Below are 20437 nucleotides of genomic sequence, written 5' to 3'. Positions count from 1 at the left end.
AGGCGAAGCTATTTTGAAACGCTAAACTTTCAAAAATGGATATAAATATGTCTTTGGTGTGGAACATGTACACCCAAACAAATGCAGTCATTTATTATATGTTGGCAAAACTCTGCCAAAGTGTTAGTCTGTCTGTACAGCGTAACCTGAAGGCATCAATGCACATGAATCTCTTGAAACATGGTGGATTAATTAATTTACACCCCGCCTGTGTCTTGCTCTTACCAAATCCACAAGTTAAGGACCTCAACCTATCTAGGTACCCTTCTTGCCCGAGACCTGAAAAAATGTTCACTATAATCTCATGCAGTCAAGTGTCGGAAAACTAGGTCCACACACTTAGCGCTACTGTGAATATATATCTAAAAAGTCTGTAAACTGCCTTCCAGGAGGCGGGATGCTAATAGACTAGCCTATATAGTAGGCCAGAGATATAGTATTCAAAAGCACACTGGTCCAAATCCAGTAATATTATATGTATTTCCAAATATAAAATAATTGACAATTCGGCGTATATTTGATATCAAAAAGTTACAATTATCCTTAGTTCATAAGGAGGATAAGTATACATAAATATCAAATAGATTCGACAAAGTGTTGACTCTAGCATTGGATGAAATAGGTCCCTCTTAAAGAGCCTCTGCGCTGTTGGCTTTGGGCCCACGGGTGCCCGGCAAAAGGTCGGGGACCCCATGGTCCGCACAGTTATTGCAAATAATGTATGATCACTAAATAAACACACAAATTTGCATTTTGGTTAAAAACACATATGCGATGAGCTAAGGTTTCGAATTAAGTACCTTATTCTTAATAATTTACACACTGGAAAGAGGAAACTGAATATTCAGAATTAAGCAATGCTATGAATGGTTTACATAAATTAAACCACTTTAGCGTTCAGAACCAATCAAGCTTATGCCTACTAGTAGGCACCAGATAAGGTAAACTACTCTTACTGCATATATAGAAATTAATGAGTACAATTAAGGTCACTTGATGATAGCTAAACATGAAAATAAGCAGAATGAGCCTGCACCTTTACAAATATAATTGATAAGATTCTGTGGCATTTCTATATTAACCATTTGAACGCCAAGAGCACCAAAAAGCGTCATAACTAGGCGTGCCCACATGAGTGTTATGTTATGGCTTAAGCTCTCAAAGTAACCTTCACAATTTTAAGTAAGGTTTGTTTAGGTACATTAGCTCGCGTTCGCGTTAGTAAAGCGTACAAAGGATTAAATGCATTTTATAGCTATAACCAAGTATATAGCTCACACTGACTCACAGTCATTAAAGGAATTCAGTAATTCCCTATGACATTTTAGTAAGTAGGTACCCAATATTAACTTTGTGGGTAGTGATAGTGAATTATAACGAATATTTAAAATATTCGTCTACTTAAGCCCGAGGGATTCTGGAAATAAGAAAGGTCTTGTCCTTGTTATATTCCTGCAACTGCTTACTTTACTAGATAATTATTATCAAATTTGTTAATAATTGGGAGTTATAAATAAAAACTACTCGAGTACTTTATGATTTTATTCTTTTCATACTTGAATTACATCACTCCTTATCACAGATGTTGTATGCTCCTTGAAGAGTAGACTGACTTATCTCATCTTCTTTTACCTAGTTTTCACATACATATAATTAAGTATAGCACCATTGTGGTGACTCATTTTTTCTCTTTGAACATTTATAAGTACATTAAGTACGTATATGAAATGTAAAGTTAGTAACATAATATAATGGTATGTCAAATTGTATGCTTTACATAATACCTCTCTCCTCACAGGTGTTAAAATAAAGGGTGTACTACATAATTAATTAAACACTCGTAATATAATAATATTACATATACATAATAAGTACATGTATAATCACACTGGCTTGGCGTCTTCCCACCACCAGGCGATAACAAACACGTCTCAATATTATTCTTAGGTTTCGAATATCGGTACAGTTGTTTAATGACAGCGTTTTACACAAAAATAAAACGCTAATTAAATAACTTACCATATTCGAAACCTAAAGTTTTAATCCTGCCTGGTGTAAATATGTATAATTTTGAGACAATGACTTGGAAATTTGTTTTGGCGGTAACTGTCAAACACCTGTCAAAACCAACTGCTCTGTGGTGGGAATGTGTGAGAGAGAGAGGGACGTATATGCTAGAAAAGGACAATACGACCGACAACACAATGTTGCCATTCTCAATATTATTCTTAGGTTTCGAATATGGTAAGTTATTTAATTAGCGTTTTATTTTTGTGTAAAACGCTGTCAATAACAAACTAAATTCGTGTAGGAAATAAAGTAAATGTCAAACTACATCATTCTCGTTTTGGAACGTACCCCAATATAGGTAAAAATGAAAAGGTCTTATCACGGTTATCATTGTATTTATTACAATATTTAATTAGATGATAGTTACGTTTTTCCTTAATTTTTATTGAATTTTGAATTATAGGATTACGTTTCATTTTCTTAACATTACAGTCCACAATTCGTGTATTTAAGAGTATGCCAAGAGTCTGAATTTCGGCTAATTTGCAAGTGATGGAAGAATCAAAGAAAGGTGCGCAGAGCCCCAGTGTAGAGGACCTAAAAAACAAGGGAAATGAATGTGTTAAAGATGGAAAATTTATTGAAGCGGTACTGCATTACACGCAGGCTATTAAGATGGATCCGAACAATTATGTCTTGTACAGTAACCGGTCATTCGCGTTCTTGAAACTAGACCAGCATTACTTATCGTTGCAAGATGCAAATGAGACGGTTAGGTTACAGCCTCAGTGGGCCAAGGTAAGACTAATTAGACTATTACTGTATAATAATTTATAATAACAACATATTAAATTAATCTAATTTTAAATCTGTTTACAATATTAATAACAAACTTAGAATAAAAAGTAACCTAAAATTAAAACTACCTACAAAACTAAAACTAATACCTAAAAAAATATAGAACTACCTACAAAACTAAAACTAAACCTAAAAAAAAAAAAAAACCTAAAAATCTATATCTAGAGAGGGCCCCTGGGGCATAGTGCCAAGAATGCTGGCAGCATTTCCTCGCTGGATCGCAACGCTTATGCGTTGAGCGAGGAAGCTGCCAGCTCTTTTGTCCCCAGAGACCTCAACAAGCCGTTTCGACAAATCTGTAAAAAGACTCTGAGCTCCCGATCCCCACGGACCGAGGGTCTCGACACCGAAAGGGATAAATTTGTAATTATCGTCGAGACCCCCGTATTTACGCCTTTTGAGGAACTCGGCAGCGTCGGCAGCGGCACCCGCTTTCTTTGTGGTACCGTGAAGGTGAGACGGTGCCAGTGTGTCCACACAGGTCGCGTCCCACACTAACACTCGTCCCATCCTCCACGGAATCAGCGACATACCATCCGGTCTCTTGCCATCGTCCCGGGCCATACCGGTCGGCTCGAGTATCGCTGGCACGTTGACGGTGACAAGAGACCGACGGATAATGTCATTGAGCGCGGCGTGACGTGACAATCGCCCCGCGCTTCGCTGGCAAGACAGACCATGACGCCCCAGCTGGTCCACATCACTCCCACAGTGGCATTTATGCGGTGCACAGATTGGAACCCCCAGGCGCAGCCCAACTGCCACACGGAGGGTGTTTCCATCTAAATGAGTGCCAGTATTGGGCGAGGGATATGCGTTGAGCCAGTGGCCAGCCTCCCTACACCCAACTGCGATCAAACGGGCGCGTTCAGCTCCTTCGCTGTTATCTAAACATGTGGTATAAGTTAATTTCGATAAGGCGTCATCCCAGCTCCTCTGTGATTTTAGATTATATGGAGGGTCTTGTCCCGGGCAGGCAGACAGCCAGGCATTTCTAGCATCGTCCAAGCCTGTGACCTCATAGTTTGTGGGTAAAACCCTTAGGATTTTTCCTACAAGATCAGCAGAGCTGTGGACAGACGATAGAAATGCCGGCAGTGATACGCTAGAAATTCTGCGCAACCCCAGCCCGCCATATCGAACAGGTAGCGATGCTTGCGACCACGATTGATCGGATAGCTTTAAATTGAGAATACGCTCTAAGGTAGTCTGGACCATGATGTCTATAGGTAGGAGCAAATTTTGATGTTTCCAGAAAGGACTGCAGCGAAGCACATACATTAACTTTGGAACAAAAAGGCAAAATTTAAGAATGGTGAGGGCTGAATGGGGGCTTATTTCTAGAAGACGGTCGGCGTAATTTTGAAATTTAGAAACGGAGTTACTGATAAAAGTTGAAAAATAATTGTCAAAAATTGGAGTCCCCAGTAGGCTAAGGGAATCTCTCGTGACAGTGGTAACATTAGGTGTTAAAGCATTGAATTTCTCTGTTACGTCCGAATGGTTTAGAAACGCATCGTGAATGTAAAGTTCACATTTATTACAGTTCAGATCTAGACCTATGGACTCGAACTTGGACTTGAGGACGGAGAGATCCGAAAGGACTGTTTCCAACTTGCCTCCTAAGGTTCCATCGTCCAAGTACCAGACATTAAAATCAGAAGATAAATTTTGAATGATGGGGTTGATTGCTAAACAAAAAATAGCTGGCCCCAAGGGATCCCCCTGCTGGCATCCAACCTCTGAAGAAATTTCATGACTGCGGTACATTAATTTGGAAGGATCAGCGTAGCAATGAAGAAGGTAATTATAAAGCTCTGGGGTGTTATTCCTGATTTCCGACAGCAGGGTGTCTCTATTCACAGAGTTAAATGCGTTTTTTATGTCAATCTTTAATACAACTTGGCATTGGTCGTTGCTGAGGTATGTGCGAAGCGCGTGAACAGCCGCCTCGCAACCACCTTTTGTACCACAACCAAGTTGGACTGGTTCAAACCTATGCTGTAATTTTGAAATAATGTGTCGAACAGAGATTTTAGATGCCAAACGTCTAAACGTCGATCCAACTGCGATTGGTCTCACGCCACCGTCCTTTTTCGTTAGAGCAATTAAATTGGCTCCGTAGAGAATGGGGACAATATCTGCATGTACACGGCCACTCAACATAAGATTTATCATGTTGGTTAAAGATGTAATGAGTTTTCTGCCGGCATCGCCAACACAGTGCGCTATAAGATCTTTAAGGTGTTGTGGTGAGATTCCGTCGAGACCTCCCGCTGAGCCGGTTTTGAAATTGAAAATTGCGTCGACTATATCCTAATCTTCGATTTGGAGGCATTCTTCGATCGCAGTTGGTGGATCCAAGAAAAACGGAGCAGTAGAGGCTGAGGGATGCTTTGACCGCAAGGCTGACAGGGTTTCGGTAGAATCTGGTGATAAAACGTCACTAGAAAACAAAATACGAGCGGCGCCTTTCAAGTCTCCGTCCGTAATCTTATTTTCTACTGTTTTTGCTAGGTTGAAGGCAGAAAGCTTGTAACCTACTCGTGCTGTTTTGTCGAATGGCAATTCTAAAGGCTTAACACAGTTATTTTTGATTTTTTGAGTTAGGGATAGCTGTTTGTCCTCAGAGGTGACATGCAGAGTGTTGTACACAAAGGTAAGGAGATTGCTCCATGTATCCATGTCGTTAACCGTCACGCATTGGTCAATTAAATAGGACAGGCGTGTGGCAACGCATATCCTAGCACCGCGAGGAATTCTTTTTGCAACTGGAAAGCTATTTTTGAGGTAACTAAGGTAGAGATGCAGATTCGGACGAGACGGGGACGGGGCGTCATTAGAGAGCGGCGGGGTCGAAAAATTCGAAGCTGTAGCAGCATTTTGTGATAAACAGTTTCTGTGCGTTTTGGAAAAATGGATATTGAGACCGCGGGAACTTTGAAATGATTTGAGACATAAATGGCACTGGAAATTTGTCGAAACGGCCGGTTGACTTAAAGTAGGCATATATAACAACAAATGTAGAATTTTACATATACAGGATTTTAAGTAAACTTAATGTAAAACTTACAATAATATAAGAGATATAAAAAATCTAGTAATAAGTAAATTAATACGACGCTCTGCTCCTGGCCACCGGAAGGCTTTCGCGGTGTGGTACTTATCGTTTGTTTGCTTGCTGCGGGATTCTTTGAGGCAGGGCCTGCCCGGCCTCGTGTACAGATGTACTCTTAGTTGTTTTGTGAGACGGCAGGTATAGTTTAGATTTACACAACGCACTAGAACTATAACTTCACGAAATCACCACCATCTAGTAGATACTGTTATTAATAGTGTGTAAAAATATATTTTCATGCTTGACAATCATATGTCAGTCATAGCAGTTAAATTTCGCAAGGCCGTATAAAACTAATTATATTCCCCCAACAGAAGCAAAACAATCTCGCATAATTTCACCCCTGAAGTCTCAAGTACAGTGCAATTAAATAAGCAATTAAAAATGGCAACGGGCGCCATGACTATAACAATTAAGAGGCTCATTAGATAACGGCTCAGATTACCTAAATCTATGCAAATTAATGCCGTCCTGTAATTTAACAACATTATATAACAATATCATATTATGTTACATGAATTAAAATACTAAAGGAAGAAGTAAGTAGGGGATTTTTGTTGATTTCTATTATTTATTATCTTGAAGTATAATGAAGGATATAAGCTATATTATTCTAAAGATGATTAAAAGAATATTAAAAAAGACTAATAGTTATGGTGGTGTTAAATAAGTAATGAATGAATAAATTCCTATAAATTTAATATGCAAGCTATGAACTTTCAAGTATGCTTATAAAAGCAACACACTTCATTTATCCAAAATAAACTCTTTTAATATTTATATAGGACCAGAAAATAGTCCATTGCAGCTAGTTTAAAGGAAATTATCCTATAAAAATGAATTCTCATGTGAATATTTTATATTTAATTGTTTTCTCTACAATATAGGGATATTTCCGTCGAGCTGAAGTGGAAGCGGCCAGTGAGTTGTACGATGAGGCCCTCATATCATACACCAGGGCTCTCCAGATGGACCCACACAACACCAAGTTGATGGAATCCATTAAGAACATAAGTGAAACACAGAAAAAGAAATATAGAGGTTGGTAGTGAAAATTGTTTTGCTTTATGACGATCTTCCCAACTAAAAATGTTATATTCAGGTCTTACCCACATTGAGCTTATATGTGTCCCAAAATTCAACGATAAGCTGGCACCAGAAGATGGACATGCTCATGACATGACTACTCCAGGAAAAATAAAAAATAAAAATAAAAAAAATAATAATTGAAAAATTGTAGACATGGTCGTTGAAAATACCACAAGGGGTGTCGTCTTTAATTTTTTTTTGTAATTCCATAATAAAATGAGATTTTTTTTCTTTTTTTCCTCGAGTAGTCATGAGCAGGTCCATCTTCTGGTGCCAGCTTATCGTTGAATTTTGGGACATGTGGTAGATATATATCACTGCTTTGGCAATGGCCTATGTTCTTTAATACAATACTAGTACAATAAGCAGCAGAAGTATATAGTCAATTATGAATTTAGAATCTGGTTCTTTGAATGCCATACTCATAATATTTTTATTTACTTTTTTATTCTTTTACAGATAGTCAAAATATCATGTGGATTTGCTCATGTGTTGGCCTTATATTTGGTATTGTTATTGTTATACTTGACTATAGTTTAACCAAGACCCCGACTTTATCGGTAAGTATTAGCCATTTCATTGGTATTTATGAGATTCAACTATGGATAGGATAATGTTTAATTTATAGAGGCATAAAATGAAAATTATAACCTTGGGGTTCCAATGTCCATCATTATCATCCTGTCATTATAGTTGAGCTCCTAATTCTCTGTATCATAATAGTAAACTCATAAGATTTTATACCATCATTATATTTATTAGTTGGATCACCTTGGACCACCTAAAAAACAAATGATGTTTAGATCATATTTATGCACAATTATTTCACGGACTGCAGCCTGCTTCTTAAGGGCGTCGGCTAGCTGGCGCGGTTGCACGGAGCGGGCGCACGCACGCAGGTGCCATAGTAGGTAAAATCCATCTCACGAGTCCGCACCAGTTAGCGTTGCTCATACTATTTTTCGTAAACCCGCTCACCCACGCCAGCTAGCGGACGCCCTTATTATTGGAACAATAATTACGTGACGTAGACATCCACAATAAACTATTTTTTTTTAAAGCGACCATCACCTACTGTAAAGTACAATATTATTATTTCCACAGAATCCATTTAGCATGGTAGCGTTTTCAATGGCCCTGTCTGGGATTGGGTGGATGGCGGGCAAAGCTGCGACCATGATGGGCAGCAGTCCTGGTAAATCACTTCAACCGCCAGAGGACTTAGGTAAATGAGCTTTTATAAAAAAAATCTCCTTTTTTTTTAAACTATGAAGTATAAAGAAAAAAAAATGTGCATTTCATTCTATGGACAGTATTTCGTAGTTAAAAACAGACTAGGGTTTCTGTGAGCTACTGACCTCGCAAGTCTCATGGCTCTGCCATTTTGAAAATATTTAAACATTTGCTGACAAAAAATCTATATACAACGCGCCATTGTAAACCTTATAGAAATGCACTAAGGTTGATATCACACTGCAACCGAACGCGTCCGTTGGGTTAATTTTGTTTTTGTTTTCAGGTGTTAATGACGATTCGAAAGAGAAAGAGACTCCAACGGAAAAGAAGAAATACAGCAAGGCTCAGGCAAGACACAGATACAAGCAGGGCAAGCTCTAGTCCAGGGTTAAGTTTTGTTTCAATAATTTTGGATTGTCCCTATAGATAGGCTGTTAATAGACCCAATTTGACCATATTTGTAACTTCTCTGCGTACCATTCCCAACTCTAAGCACACAAGCTGAAATTAAGCACCGGAATCTATTATGATCACTTAATTAACTCGAATATTGTCTAGCACCTGCCTTTTTGCATAGAAAGATCAAATACAGGTGTCATAGACAATATCTGAATTTATTCTGTGAGATTCCGATGCTTAATTTCGGCCCATGTAGGATGCGCCTTACACTCAAACAAGACTTATGTAATATATAAAACTAGAGTTGCATATGAAGCAAAATTTTGAGGCTGTTTATTTACCCGTGCCTTATAAGCGTATAACTCTGTCTGCATGAGTGATTCTTACACACTTATTTGGCTTCACTGCGTAGGTAAGTATATTTCCTCGAAACGGCTTTCCTTTTGAGGGCAGAGGCAATCGCCCAATACCAATTTTTCATCGATTTTTATACACATAATTTTTTTTTAATGGTTTGGGGTAACAATACAAGTAAAAACTTTGTAAATTCGTTTTAGATTTACTTTATTTTATCCAAGTTTCATCTGGAATTTCAGATCACATTTTCTGTTGATGGGTGATACATAAAGTGAATGCTTCCAAACTTATGAGAGTTACAATATTTCGAAAATTATTCATCTTACAATTCATGTCAAGGAATATTCATATCAGACACTAAATTTGATTAATTTCACAAGTTAGTTACTCCCAACTGAACTATTTTTTGACCCATTTTAGTATAAGTACTTCAAAAACACCCAACTATGTTCCAATTATGTATCCATACCATTGATGTTCTTTTTGGTTTATTTCAGTTTTTTCTTCCATTTATAGAAATAATTTGCCTTAGAACTACATAATTCAAATAATAGTCACACCTGAACGAGATGTTAGAGTCCATTTTTGGACCATAGTTGGGAATTTCTGGATATAGTTGGATGGTTTTACGGCACCTAAAACTAGGACCATACGCAAATGATTACGTAACCCTTTTCAAGGCCGCACCAATCTATAAGGATTTCCGAAAACCCCCAAATATATTCCAATGAATCAAGCTTTGATGATTCATTTGAAGACAAGTCGTATTTCCTGAAAGTCAAATCTAATTTGAACCTTAATTCGGATGGCTAAGGTTGAAATTCTATTGGCGCGTATGTGGTCGATAAATCGTACTATGCCTGGAGAAGGGTTAAATTAGTAAAGTAGAAGTGCAAAATATTGTAGCCGTATGTCAGAAGCAGAAGTATTGGTGTACGGTCCCTTATATTAGTTACAGATGTACCTAGTGAATAATCCTTCGCGCGCACCCGAGCTGCATATATTGTTAGTACGGTACTACTTACAGGGCTAGCGTGTCTTATTTGAAATGTTTGTAATTATTGGGCAGTTGCGTACAAGTCTGTGACAACCCTATCGTGTTCTAATAATCTAAGCCATACAATTTTGTGGCCACAATATTTTGCACTACTTTATATGTGTCTTAGCATTCTTTTATAATATTCCTAAAATAACTGAAGAGGTAAAAAAATTACACCTCAGAAAAAATACTTTACGGGCTCTGGGTGCAACTGGGACTTAGTTCGACTATTTTGTTTTATATTGTAGAATTTGCTACGATTATTAAAAAAATGTTTCCAATAAATATAAATAATATGTATCTATTTGGAATATGAACATTTTATGTACGAAAGAAAATAAAATTAACAAATTGAGGGGAAATACTTTATTGATCCTAGTGTAAAATGTAATTCGAAAATTGCGATAATACAATATATCCTTTGAATAAAATTCTTGGTCTCATACCCTTACACTTAAAATAACTCCAACACTAATACGGGAATAGAAAATCTGTACAACAATATTTAACTTTACACATAATGACTACTCGGATGTGCTAGAATTTACAATACAAATGTTTTTATGCTTTTGTGTTTACATTCAGCCTAAATGCCTGTTCAGTGTTCACACCGGCTGCGGCTGTGTGCGTAGAACGTGCGCGTGCGCAAAAATTATGCACGCACAAGTCACGCAAGCGGTGTGCCGTCTCTTATACGTATCTGTATACTACAATATATATAGATCCGCACCCGGTGTGTTCTGGCCTTTAGTTCAATATTTAATAGGTACAGTCGGCCTAATAAACGTTGAGTATATTCGTAACCTTTTGCATTAAGAAACCTGCTTCCAAGCGTCTTTTAAATTTGAAGTACCTTGCTTTGTTAAACTATATTCTGGTTGGGCGCCTGTACCCACATTAATCAGCACTTATTGAGGTTATTAAACTTTTGACCACAAAGCAAAGGGTCTGCCATCTTGTGGCCTGAATCGGAAACAGAAACAAGTACATTGCCAAAGCAAGTGCTACCATCTACCGTTCTCATACGTTTTCTTGTGCATAGTAGGTTCTGCCATCTTGTGGGTTACATCGGAAGCATTTATGCGTAAATGTGCAGTTTACAGTTTACTGCACATTTACCCCCTAGTTCATGCACGCTCCCTATAAGTAAGTTAGATATTACAAAGGTATAGCGATATGATACACGCAATAAGATTTCCTAAAGTCAAATTAAGTAAAAGACGGGGCAAAGTTCAGGCATCGTTATAAATTTATTACTTATACCTATAACTTCATGTTTTTTTAATTCATCGGGAATAATTTAAAAATATCAATATTGAACTTTTGGCGAACTGTGAACACAAAAGCAGCGAAATAGTGCCACTAAGCATTAACCTGTACGTGCAACCGAAAACGGAAAGTGAACCTTGCTGCATGAACGCAAGGTCTACAATTGAATGGTTTTCGAATGCACGTATATATGCTAGACGGCACAATTGTGGAACGAAGTTGTTCACGTCAAAAGCAGGATGCCTATCGCGAACACCGAAGTTAGGGTATATTTCTCTCTTTTACTCCAATTAAGGCGTAATTAGAGTGACAGAGAAAGATTGCGAACTTCGGTGTTCGCGGTAGGCCCTCAGTGATTAGTCTTCTCAAAAGCGTGCTCCACTTTACTTCATATTGCCTCTTCAACTCATGGCTCAGGTACTCAAAATGCGTTGCCTTGACTCACGTTTTAACTACTTATTTCTCAAACATGCTTCGGAATTTTGTCTTTAGGTACGTTCATATGTGACGTCCGACGGGTAAAGGTACCTTATGGCGGTTGGCGCTTATGCTATTATTAACACCGCTCCAATGTTATTGCGACGCTATGCGACGAAAGCGCCAGCCACCATAAGGTACCTTTTGCCGTGGAACGTCACATATATGCGGTTGCGGCTGGAAAATACGGTGTTGCGAGTAGGTCGGCATAGTGATGCGTAATAGTACCTAATGTTCACGATGGCTCTGAACTTGTGGTAGTTGTGGTAGGTAGTAATTAATGAGTTTTGGTTGTCACTTTGTTCTGTTTTTTCCTTTTGAAGTACGGAACCCTAAACAGGTATCAGAAAACTTGGATAATTAGTGTTAAATGTTTTTGAAAATTTGTACTTTCACGGCTTTTTCAATGAGATTCAATTGGTGCAGGGGACTACTAAACGGCATGGGCGTCGCCAAATGGGGCTCCGTCTCCATAAATATACCCCAACTGCACAATACACGTGTGGTCTTATTTGAACTCTGTCAGACTACTATAGTCTAGTCTTCATTATCATTTTAGTATCTCGGATATAGAAACAGATTTATCATAATGCTAGTTAAGATGGCGGAGGAACCTGCATTTTAAAGGAGGAGAAATACGCTTTTGGCAAATGTTTGAAAACGAAAACCGGCCTAACAACAGCATTAAGAACTCCAACAACCATGAGTATATTAAGTGTGGATTTAATGTACAATTACTTAAGGCAAAACTAATAAAAAACTAAAGGTAACAATTCTTAGAACTGTACCCGGATGATAACATAAGGTAACGAACGTAATCCTGTATATTTATTACACATAATATTTATTGTATTGTTGAGTTGCACTTTGGTGTTTTAAGTTACCATTTTACGCCAGATATGTCAATCGCTGTCGGAGATAGCCTTCTTCCGTCGTTTTGCCTGTTTGGGTTTCACTATCTCTTCTTCCTGTAACATACAAAACTGACAGTTAATATTTAGGTCTAGGAATCTTTAAAATTAGACCAACCTCGAAATGGCAAGTGAGTTTTTACAAATTTTAGCAAATTCGCGTTTCAGGGTTATGCCCAATTGTTACTACCAATAAGTTGATACCATAGATACGCTAGATGTCGACTAGGAAATAACTCGCGTTTTGGTAAGAAAACTGATGTATGGAGTTACCATTCTTTTTTTACTTAAGTATATACAGGGTTGGGCATATTAAGTGTCCTAGTTTTGTACTGCCATTTTACTTAAATATAGCGCAACTTTTTTTAACTATATTATTTTTTATTAATCGAGAATTTATGCGTCTTTATGATTTCTAGATGTCAGCTTGATATCTATTGTTTTTATATTGTTATCAACATGGACGCGAAACGCCAGCTCGTTATAAATTTATGCAAGCAAAAATTCCGACCGTGCGAGATATTTAAGAAGCTAAAACATTTAGAATATTAATGTAAGCTTCATATCTCGGACCATTAAGCGATTTAAAAAATCAGGATCTTCAAGAATCAGGCCCAAACCTGGTCGCCGAAGACCATCTGTTTGTGTCAAAAATATAATTAAAAGTATTCGTTAGCGTATTCGGCGAAATCCATCCCAAAGGGCTAGTAAACTCGTTAAATATATGAAAATATCCCGACGATCAATGAGACGTATATTACGTCATGATCTTGGATTGAAGGCCTTCAAAAAATAAAAAAAAACGTGGATTAACAGAATCCCAGTAAAAAGCTAGAGTGAAAATATGCAGGGACTTGCTAGCTTGGCATGAGGGCGATGAAATTATTTTTTCCGACGAAAAGATGTTTCAATTGCAAGATAGCCACAATCAACAAAATGATCGCGTTTACGGTACTTCATTGAGGGATATTCCAGTAGACAAATTAGCCGTACAGCGGTTTCAAAGTGCGTCGGCTGTCATGGTATGGGGTGACATACCACCTAGGGGCAAACTACCACTGCTGTTCATTGATCGGGGAGTAATAATTAACCATTTATACCGTGGCAAGAATGGCCTGCATCTTCACTAGACTTGAATCCGTTGGATTTTTCTATATGGGGATACATGCTCAGCAGGATTGGCAGAACACAGGGAATTAATTTAAATTCATTCAATTATCGGTTGATCAACATATGGGACGATATAACAGATGAGGTAGTGCGTGCCGCGTGCAACTCATTCTATGGTAGAATGCGTAAAGTTATACAGGTTAAAGGAGAGCGATTTGAGCTAATGAATTAATTTTGTAAATATACAGAATGCTTAAAATAAAAACAAGTTTAATATTCAGATTTGAAGCTTTGTTTTAATTTTATGGCTATTTTAAACTAGGACGCTTAATCTGCCCAACCCTGTAAATTACTCTATGGTTGATACCACTGGGAACATTAATGTACATCAGTCACCTGCAATGCAATATGTTACTCTTCCAAGGTCGCAAAAATGTGACACGCTCTTATGGCTCTACGAATAAGATCTTGTCAGACGGCCTTCGTTGTGTAACATATATTATCGCAGGGGACTGTACCAAACACATTAATATGTCCTATGAGGAAACTAGATAAATATGAAACCTATAATATATATTTAAAGTTATGGCGTTTTCCTCAAATTCCCCTAAGTACCGCAGAAGGAAAGGAAACGGAAAACAAGTAGTTTTACCCCTAGTGCCCCCTTGAAAAGTCCAAAACCTAATTCCGTACACGGCGGGAAGAAGTTGATAATTCAAGATATTCTATTCAAGAAATTTGAACTTAAAATAAAACTACATATGGTTCTAATTTCTTAATTTTTTTCCCGCCAGTTATCTTCTTCCCGCAGTGTACGGAATTAACCTAAATCCTTGCTATCCCCTCAACTTTTAGAGTTCTATTGCCGGCTAAAAACATGTGAGTATCAATATCTACCACAAAGTTGTTACCAGTGGTAACTAATGGGAATAAAAATTCCCAGTAGTTACGACCAAACCGAGTTAGTGGTAACTACTGGGAATTATTTTTCCCAGTGGTATTATAAAAGATAAAACCTATAAAACGACACCCATGATGACTTTTATGTCAAAGTGCACGGCAGACATCTTGGATTCCAAAACAGTCAAAACCGGCACTCTTTAACCTATAAAACCACATCCATGATGACTTTTATGACATGGTGCAAAATCAAAAATAGTCCTTATTTTACAGTTTAATTATTTTACAGTCATAATACAGTTTCACACAGAAAGTGTCTTTATGTCAAGGACAAGAAAGATCAAAATGATTTTTACATGGATGTATTAAAGTAGTCAGTAGTTATAACTACTCGGTTACAGTAATCAGATTAACGCCTACTTTATGTAACCTGATTATTGTAGTTAGGTTACATGTAGTTATGACTACATGTAGTTATGACTACTTGTAGTTAACTACTTTTAGTCGTAATAAGTAGTTAGATTACAAATAGTAGTTAACTGCGCCCAACACTGCTTGGTGGTAACTAGTGGGAATAACTTGGTGGGTGTCTGGGTGGTTATTCTTAAAAAAAAAATTGTTATTACCTCACTATCATCATTGGAAGAATGCAAGCTAGTGCTTAGTGCTAGTGGCAGTGAATTGGAGACTAGCTTCCTAGCGCGTCTGGAGATTGGCAACTCGTCTTCCCATGCCAGTAGAAATAAATCACTGTACTGTCTCTGGAATAAAAAAAAATAAGTACATTAGCATTTTGACAATTTACACATATGGCGTTGTACAGCGCCATCTATTTCGGTTGTTAAACTCAGGCCCACGATTTGCTTATCCCCTACACAAAGAGGGGTAGCCCAGCCATCATAGTCAACCAACTCAAACTGCGGCTCGCGGGCGATTGTAGTATATATAGCCTTGCCATCCGAACGTCACCTTTAAGAAAATTCATCTTACGGCCTGGGGCTACAAGGCAAAATCGTCTTTGTGGCCCTAATAAAAAAAAGGTCGAGTATGGCTACTCTAGTGGCCCAGAGGCCTATAAAAAGTTATCCCGTTTCATTCTAATTAGAATCTTTATTTTGACAAATCAAAATGGCATTTGTCTTGGCAGGTTTTGATGTCTGGGCGGCTAGAGGTACTTCTTATACAATAATAATCTTAGATATAAACTTACCCTTAAACTATCACTACTATTCGACTGAGCTAACTGCAGTGATTTCTGCATACATTCCATATTAAAAATTGACATATCATCTTGTTCAACGCAGTTCACTCTCATCTGCTCTAGATGTCCAAGCACCTGGAATCAGAAAATATTACAATGTAAATAGGAGGTATTACTGCAATGTTCTGCCGCCAGAGTGCAGCACTAGCGCCTATCGTAAACCATAGAGTTAGTAACTTATACATACTGCGCCTTAAACTGTTTTTTGACATTGATGCGTCAAGGCGGTTTGTTTACAAAGGGCCTACCTGGAAACGCGAAAATCGAAATTTAGTTACAATGTGCCTCTTTATCGCTCGAATATGCAAGAGTGATAGAGAGGTTTGATAACGAAATTTTTAATTTTCTTGTGTAGACCCTTCGATTGTGATGGATTGTGGTAGTGGCGCCCCCTACGCAGTTTCGCGTACACGTAACCCTGGTTGTCAAAAATTGAATATTGACAACCCAGTGACCAATTAAACATGGCGTCGTACAGCGCTATCCACTTCAGGTGTCAAACTCTGGGGCGCGATTTTTTTTTATGGGGTTGTGCACAAATCACGCGAGGTGTTTTCGGCTACTTTTTGACCCCCTCCTCCCCCCTGGTGATATTTGGTGAGGTTTTTCGCTAACCCCCCCTCCCACCACACAACCTCACGTGTATTTTTTTGATTTTTTTTCATTCGACCTAATTTTAAGAAAAATTGTATTGTATATAAAAAATCTTGTTTATTTTTCTATTTTCGTTAAATAGACTCGCTATTTTGAAGTGCAGAGTGAAGATTTATGTTTAACGAAACCGAGAAAAAGTATCTACTCATGTGGTAGGTGTTTTTTTCATAGTTTCGTTCACTGTAGAAAAATACACGTGAGGTTTCCTTATGCCCCCCTCCCCCAACGTGATCTATCGTGATTGTTTCGTGACCCCCCACCCCCTATCGAACCTCGCGTGATTTGTGCACAAGCCCTATCCTCCTAAGGCCCAAGGTCCTACCTATAGTACTTCTTCAGGTCGAAGAAATTTAAACCATATTCAATTGGAACAGAGTTGTAATTCTTTTGTATCGTTAAATTTTCTAGCAATAGGTTCAAATTTCAGTGGCAAATTTTTGATTTTTCATTTGTCTGGCTGGGCCTTAGGAGGCTATACTACCATTGTTCTGCAATCAATAAATCTTTGGCAGTTAATGAATCACGATGTTATGGAGTTACGGATGTAATTATTATGATGTTTATGATAATACGATAAAAAAAAAATACTAACCAGTTCAGCAGAAGGAGGGGCATTCGGCGGAATGCTGTGTTTCCCGGGCCGTTTTCTCTTGTTGGGGCTTGTTCCTGGATATCGCGTACTCAACAACACCGCTACCAAATCCCCAACCTTGTCTTCGTAATCTTGACACCAATACAACAGTGTTGACACAACAAACGTGTCTTCCTGTTGCACCTCCCTACAGAATAGCTGTCTCAGCACATCTGCGCTCGGCTTTCCTTGCTTTAACATTAGTAAAACGGATGTCAATGCTTCCGCATGATCCTTGTAAGACAACTCCGGAATTATTGGCAAAACATCTTCAAGGGAGATGTCGTGAGCAGTCAAAAGTTGCCATAGACAATACTGTTCAAATGTCTCCCACCCCAAACTTGTCGATAGCATCATCGTGATGTCATCTGACTTAAACATCATCAAATTGTTCTGCAACGTTAAACATACAAGGCGCTGTAATTGCCCAGCGTCTAAAGTGGAAACTATCACATGCAATAACTTAATGTGGTTTTGAGCCTGATCTTTAAATTCTCTGTACACGTCTGGTATCAACCACACAAGAGCGTTAGCGTCGCATTCTTGACATTTCTCAAAATCATCAGCCAAACTATCGCCAATCTTAAGCTCCAAATAACTACAATAATCTCGGTAAATTTCTGACTTGAACTTCACGTTTCTCCTTTTCCCGAGGTCCTGTTCGGCGCGCCGGTCGCGCTCGAAGCATACCTTTAAGTAAAACAAAAGACTGTATCCAACTCCGTGAAATGCGTTCTGAGCCCGAATCTCTTTGAATGTCTCAAGTATTAGTTTGCGTTTAGTCTCGCCTCCCTCGCTGCCTTTGGAAAGGAAGTTGAACATGGCGAAAATAGGCGTGGTAACTTGTACTTCTAGTTCGGCTGGAGTAGGGTCTGCGCTGATTTTTATCGGTGGCGCCTCCTGGCTTGCAGCTGTGAATAGATCAGCTAGAGCTGTAGCTGTTGGCATTGATGTGCTGCAAGCGTTGAGCAGAGCGGTCGCGGCGGCGGCGGAGCGGTCGTCTAGAAGAGTCTCCGCTAAAGGCCGCAGCGTCAAAGGCAAAGCAGCAGCTAATTCAGGTCTTTCGCGCGCACGTACTTCAGACAAAGGTAAGTCGTCGTCATCTGTGTCCTCAGCTATAATTGGCAATGGGTCTTCTTCGTCATCTGAGAATGCAGGCTCATCCGGACCTCTAGGCATCTCCTCGTTACTCTCCGCCAGGACCCCGGAGGCACCTTCCCCGTTACCATTGCTGCAGAACTCTTTAAAAGTCTCTCTCACTGTTGTTCGCAATTCTCTATCTAATTTAGGAGAATCAAACAATGGTTGAAGATTAGGCAGCACTCTCTTTTCTATGATCTGCTGAAGGGAACTATATATTCCTTGCTTAACTTTGTCAGCAAAAGGCGGATAGAAGTTAGGGATTATTCGACATAAAAAGTCTAATAAAGTGGCAGTGACGGCTGGGTGTGATCTCATAGAGTGGTGCATTACTAATATTGCAGGTTCTATGTTCATGATATTGTCCTTTTCTGGATCATAAAATAACCAATCATAGAATAGAGCTAATTTGGCATTGGAAGCAGCAACATTAGACGTGCAGGTTGTTAGTAGCCATCCAATTACAGCCCATCTCGGAATGATGTCTGAGCAAAGAAGTTCATTTGTAGGATGTATCACACCAACAATGAATCGTATCATGTCACTCCGTAATGATTGTGATTCTGGCGTAGCCAGGTACTGTCTTTGAAACCACTCCTGATACCTCTTATGATGACCAAATCTTACTTGAGATGTAAGAAATACTAATTTCCTTTCCATGTCCGGTGTTAACCTGGACTGTAGATACCTTCTGGAGGTCCTTGTTTGTAGAATTTGTAAGACATGAGTAAAAGTGGGACACAGAGATTTTGGATTTGTTAGTATGTCCTGCCATAGTTGATTAAATTCTGGAATGCGAGCCACATTCTGCAGCAATCGGATCATATCTCGTCCCAACGTCAAAACATCAGCAAATCTTTCTCTTATTAGAGAAATTACAAAGTTCACTTCTTTCTGCCTCAAGACCATGAGTTGTGGAATATTGTGGTCTTCTATTAATCGTAAATATGTGTACACCACCATACAAATAAGTACAGGAAATTTGTCTAGCCACGCTCTATTCTCAATGTAAATATCCAATATAGATTCTACTAAGAATATGTTCTTTGGGGTAATATCACCCCCTGATGCATATCGCATTATGTTCCAGCAAACGCTATCTATTCCAGTAACGGAATTCCGTATCATTTCTTTCACCAACCATAGTAATTGATTTCGAGTAGTATCTTGAAACTTTAAATACCTTTCCAGAATCAAATTAGACAGATTGTTGAGCACACACGTGAGTCCGTCGCGGGTCACTAGCGTTAGATCTCGATAGCACTTCGTAGCGTTGTGGGGCTCCGTCAATATGGACATCAGCATCCCAAGGGACACTTCTTCATGATTTTTGCAAACCGCATTGTTCAGTGCATCATGTGTTTCCTTTTCACTGCAGTCCGCTACGAGGGATTGGAAGAAGTTGTAGGCTCTCTCGTATCTCTGAAAACATACGCATTTCGTGATGAATAACTAAGAATATAAGGAAAACATTAACTCACGCAACCAAATTAAGTTTTCGCGCCTCGAAAACCACTAGCGCCACTATCGTCGATAAGGGAAATTACTGCTGTACATGGCCGACTAAATGATTCTTTGTTGGAAAACTGCAAAATCCTAGACAGTACCTCTTCAATTTCATCCTTGTTTTCTATAGCGGTGCACATAAAAAGTTTAGGTGAACTAGATTTAGCCTGCTCCATAATTTGTATTTTTTTATAACTACTTATTTAGTTAAAAATCTAGCACAGGATGTCTCCTGCATGGCTGTCGTAGGCGAAAAATATTTATGAAGTACAAGCAATACAATCACAGCCATGAATGTGTGCGTGCATATGTCACAAAACCTGAACATGTCAAAAAGTACCGTCAGAGTGCGCCATCGCTTCTTTTGACCGAAATAACGTTCCATTCTACGCATAAAATCAATAACCACGCTTTAACCTGGACATAAAATGCTAAGTTCTGCGTCATTATGAATATCTTAAACGGCTTGGAT

General features: G+C 38.6%; 2 protein-coding genes across 3 annotated transcripts; one reads left to right on the top strand and one right to left on the bottom strand.

Annotated features, from left to right (window-relative positions):
* The first annotated feature begins 2297 nt into the window (after nt 1–2297).
* On the top strand, nt 2298–8766 carry LOC134798721 (stress-induced-phosphoprotein 1-like). 2 transcript variants are annotated; one of them, XM_063771106.1, is made up of 6 exons: nt 2298–2368; nt 2503–2808; nt 6874–7027; nt 7535–7635; nt 8180–8300; nt 8595–8766. In XM_063771106.1, exons 2-6 carry the CDS (start codon nt 2563–2565, stop codon nt 8690–8692), a joined length of 720 nt encoding a protein of 239 aa, XP_063627176.1. In that variant the 5' UTR covers nt 2298–2368; nt 2503–2562; the 3' UTR covers nt 8693–8766. The 2 variants fall into 2 exon arrangements, with proteins under 2 accessions (XP_063627176.1, XP_063627175.1); XM_063771105.1 differs by lacking the exon at nt 2298–2368 and having other exon boundaries at nt 2389–2808.
* Nucleotides 8767–10457: 1691 nt separating this feature from the next.
* Nucleotides 10458–20427, bottom strand: LOC134798688 (integrator complex subunit 3 homolog). The gene is made up of 5 exons (XM_063771060.1): nt 20067–20427; nt 17281–19881; nt 15984–16109; nt 15400–15534; nt 10458–12820 (listed from the first exon to the last, which is right to left on the bottom strand). Exons 1-5 carry the CDS (start codon nt 20139–20141, stop codon nt 12755–12757), a joined length of 3003 nt encoding a protein of 1000 aa, XP_063627130.1. The 5' UTR covers nt 20142–20427; the 3' UTR covers nt 10458–12754.
* Nucleotides 20428–20437: the final 10 nt, after the last annotated feature.

Source organism: Cydia splendana, chromosome 17 (genome assembly GCF_910591565.1).
Source record: "Cydia splendana chromosome 17, ilCydSple1.2, whole genome shotgun sequence".
NCBI lineage: Eukaryota > Metazoa > Arthropoda > Insecta > Lepidoptera > Tortricidae > Cydia > Cydia splendana.
The sequence above is the reverse complement of the archived record's forward strand: the minus strand, read 5'-3'. Positions and strand labels throughout refer to the sequence as shown.

Coding starts and splice junctions, on each gene's coding strand:
- LOC134798688 (XM_063771060.1), bottom strand. CDS start 20,141: ATGGAGCAGGCTAAATCTAGTTCACCTAAACTTTTTATGTGCACCGCT. Junction 19,882..20,066: donor ACAAGGATGAAATTGAAGAG/GTACTGTCTAGG, acceptor GTATGTTTTCAG/AGATACGAGAGAGCCTACAA. Junction 12,821..15,399: donor CTTCCAATGATGATAGTGAG/GTAATAACAATT, acceptor TGTATGTTACAG/GAAGAAGAGATAGTGAAACC.
- LOC134798721 (XM_063771106.1), top strand. CDS start 2,563: ATGGAAGAATCAAAGAAAGGTGCGCAGAGCCCCAGTGTAGAGGACCTA. Junction 2,809..6,873: donor TACAGCCTCAGTGGGCCAAG/GTAAGACTAATT, acceptor TCTACAATATAG/GGATATTTCCGTCGAGCTGA. Junction 7,636..8,179: donor CCAAGACCCCGACTTTATCG/GTAAGTATTAGC, acceptor TTATTTCCACAG/AATCCATTTAGCATGGTAGC.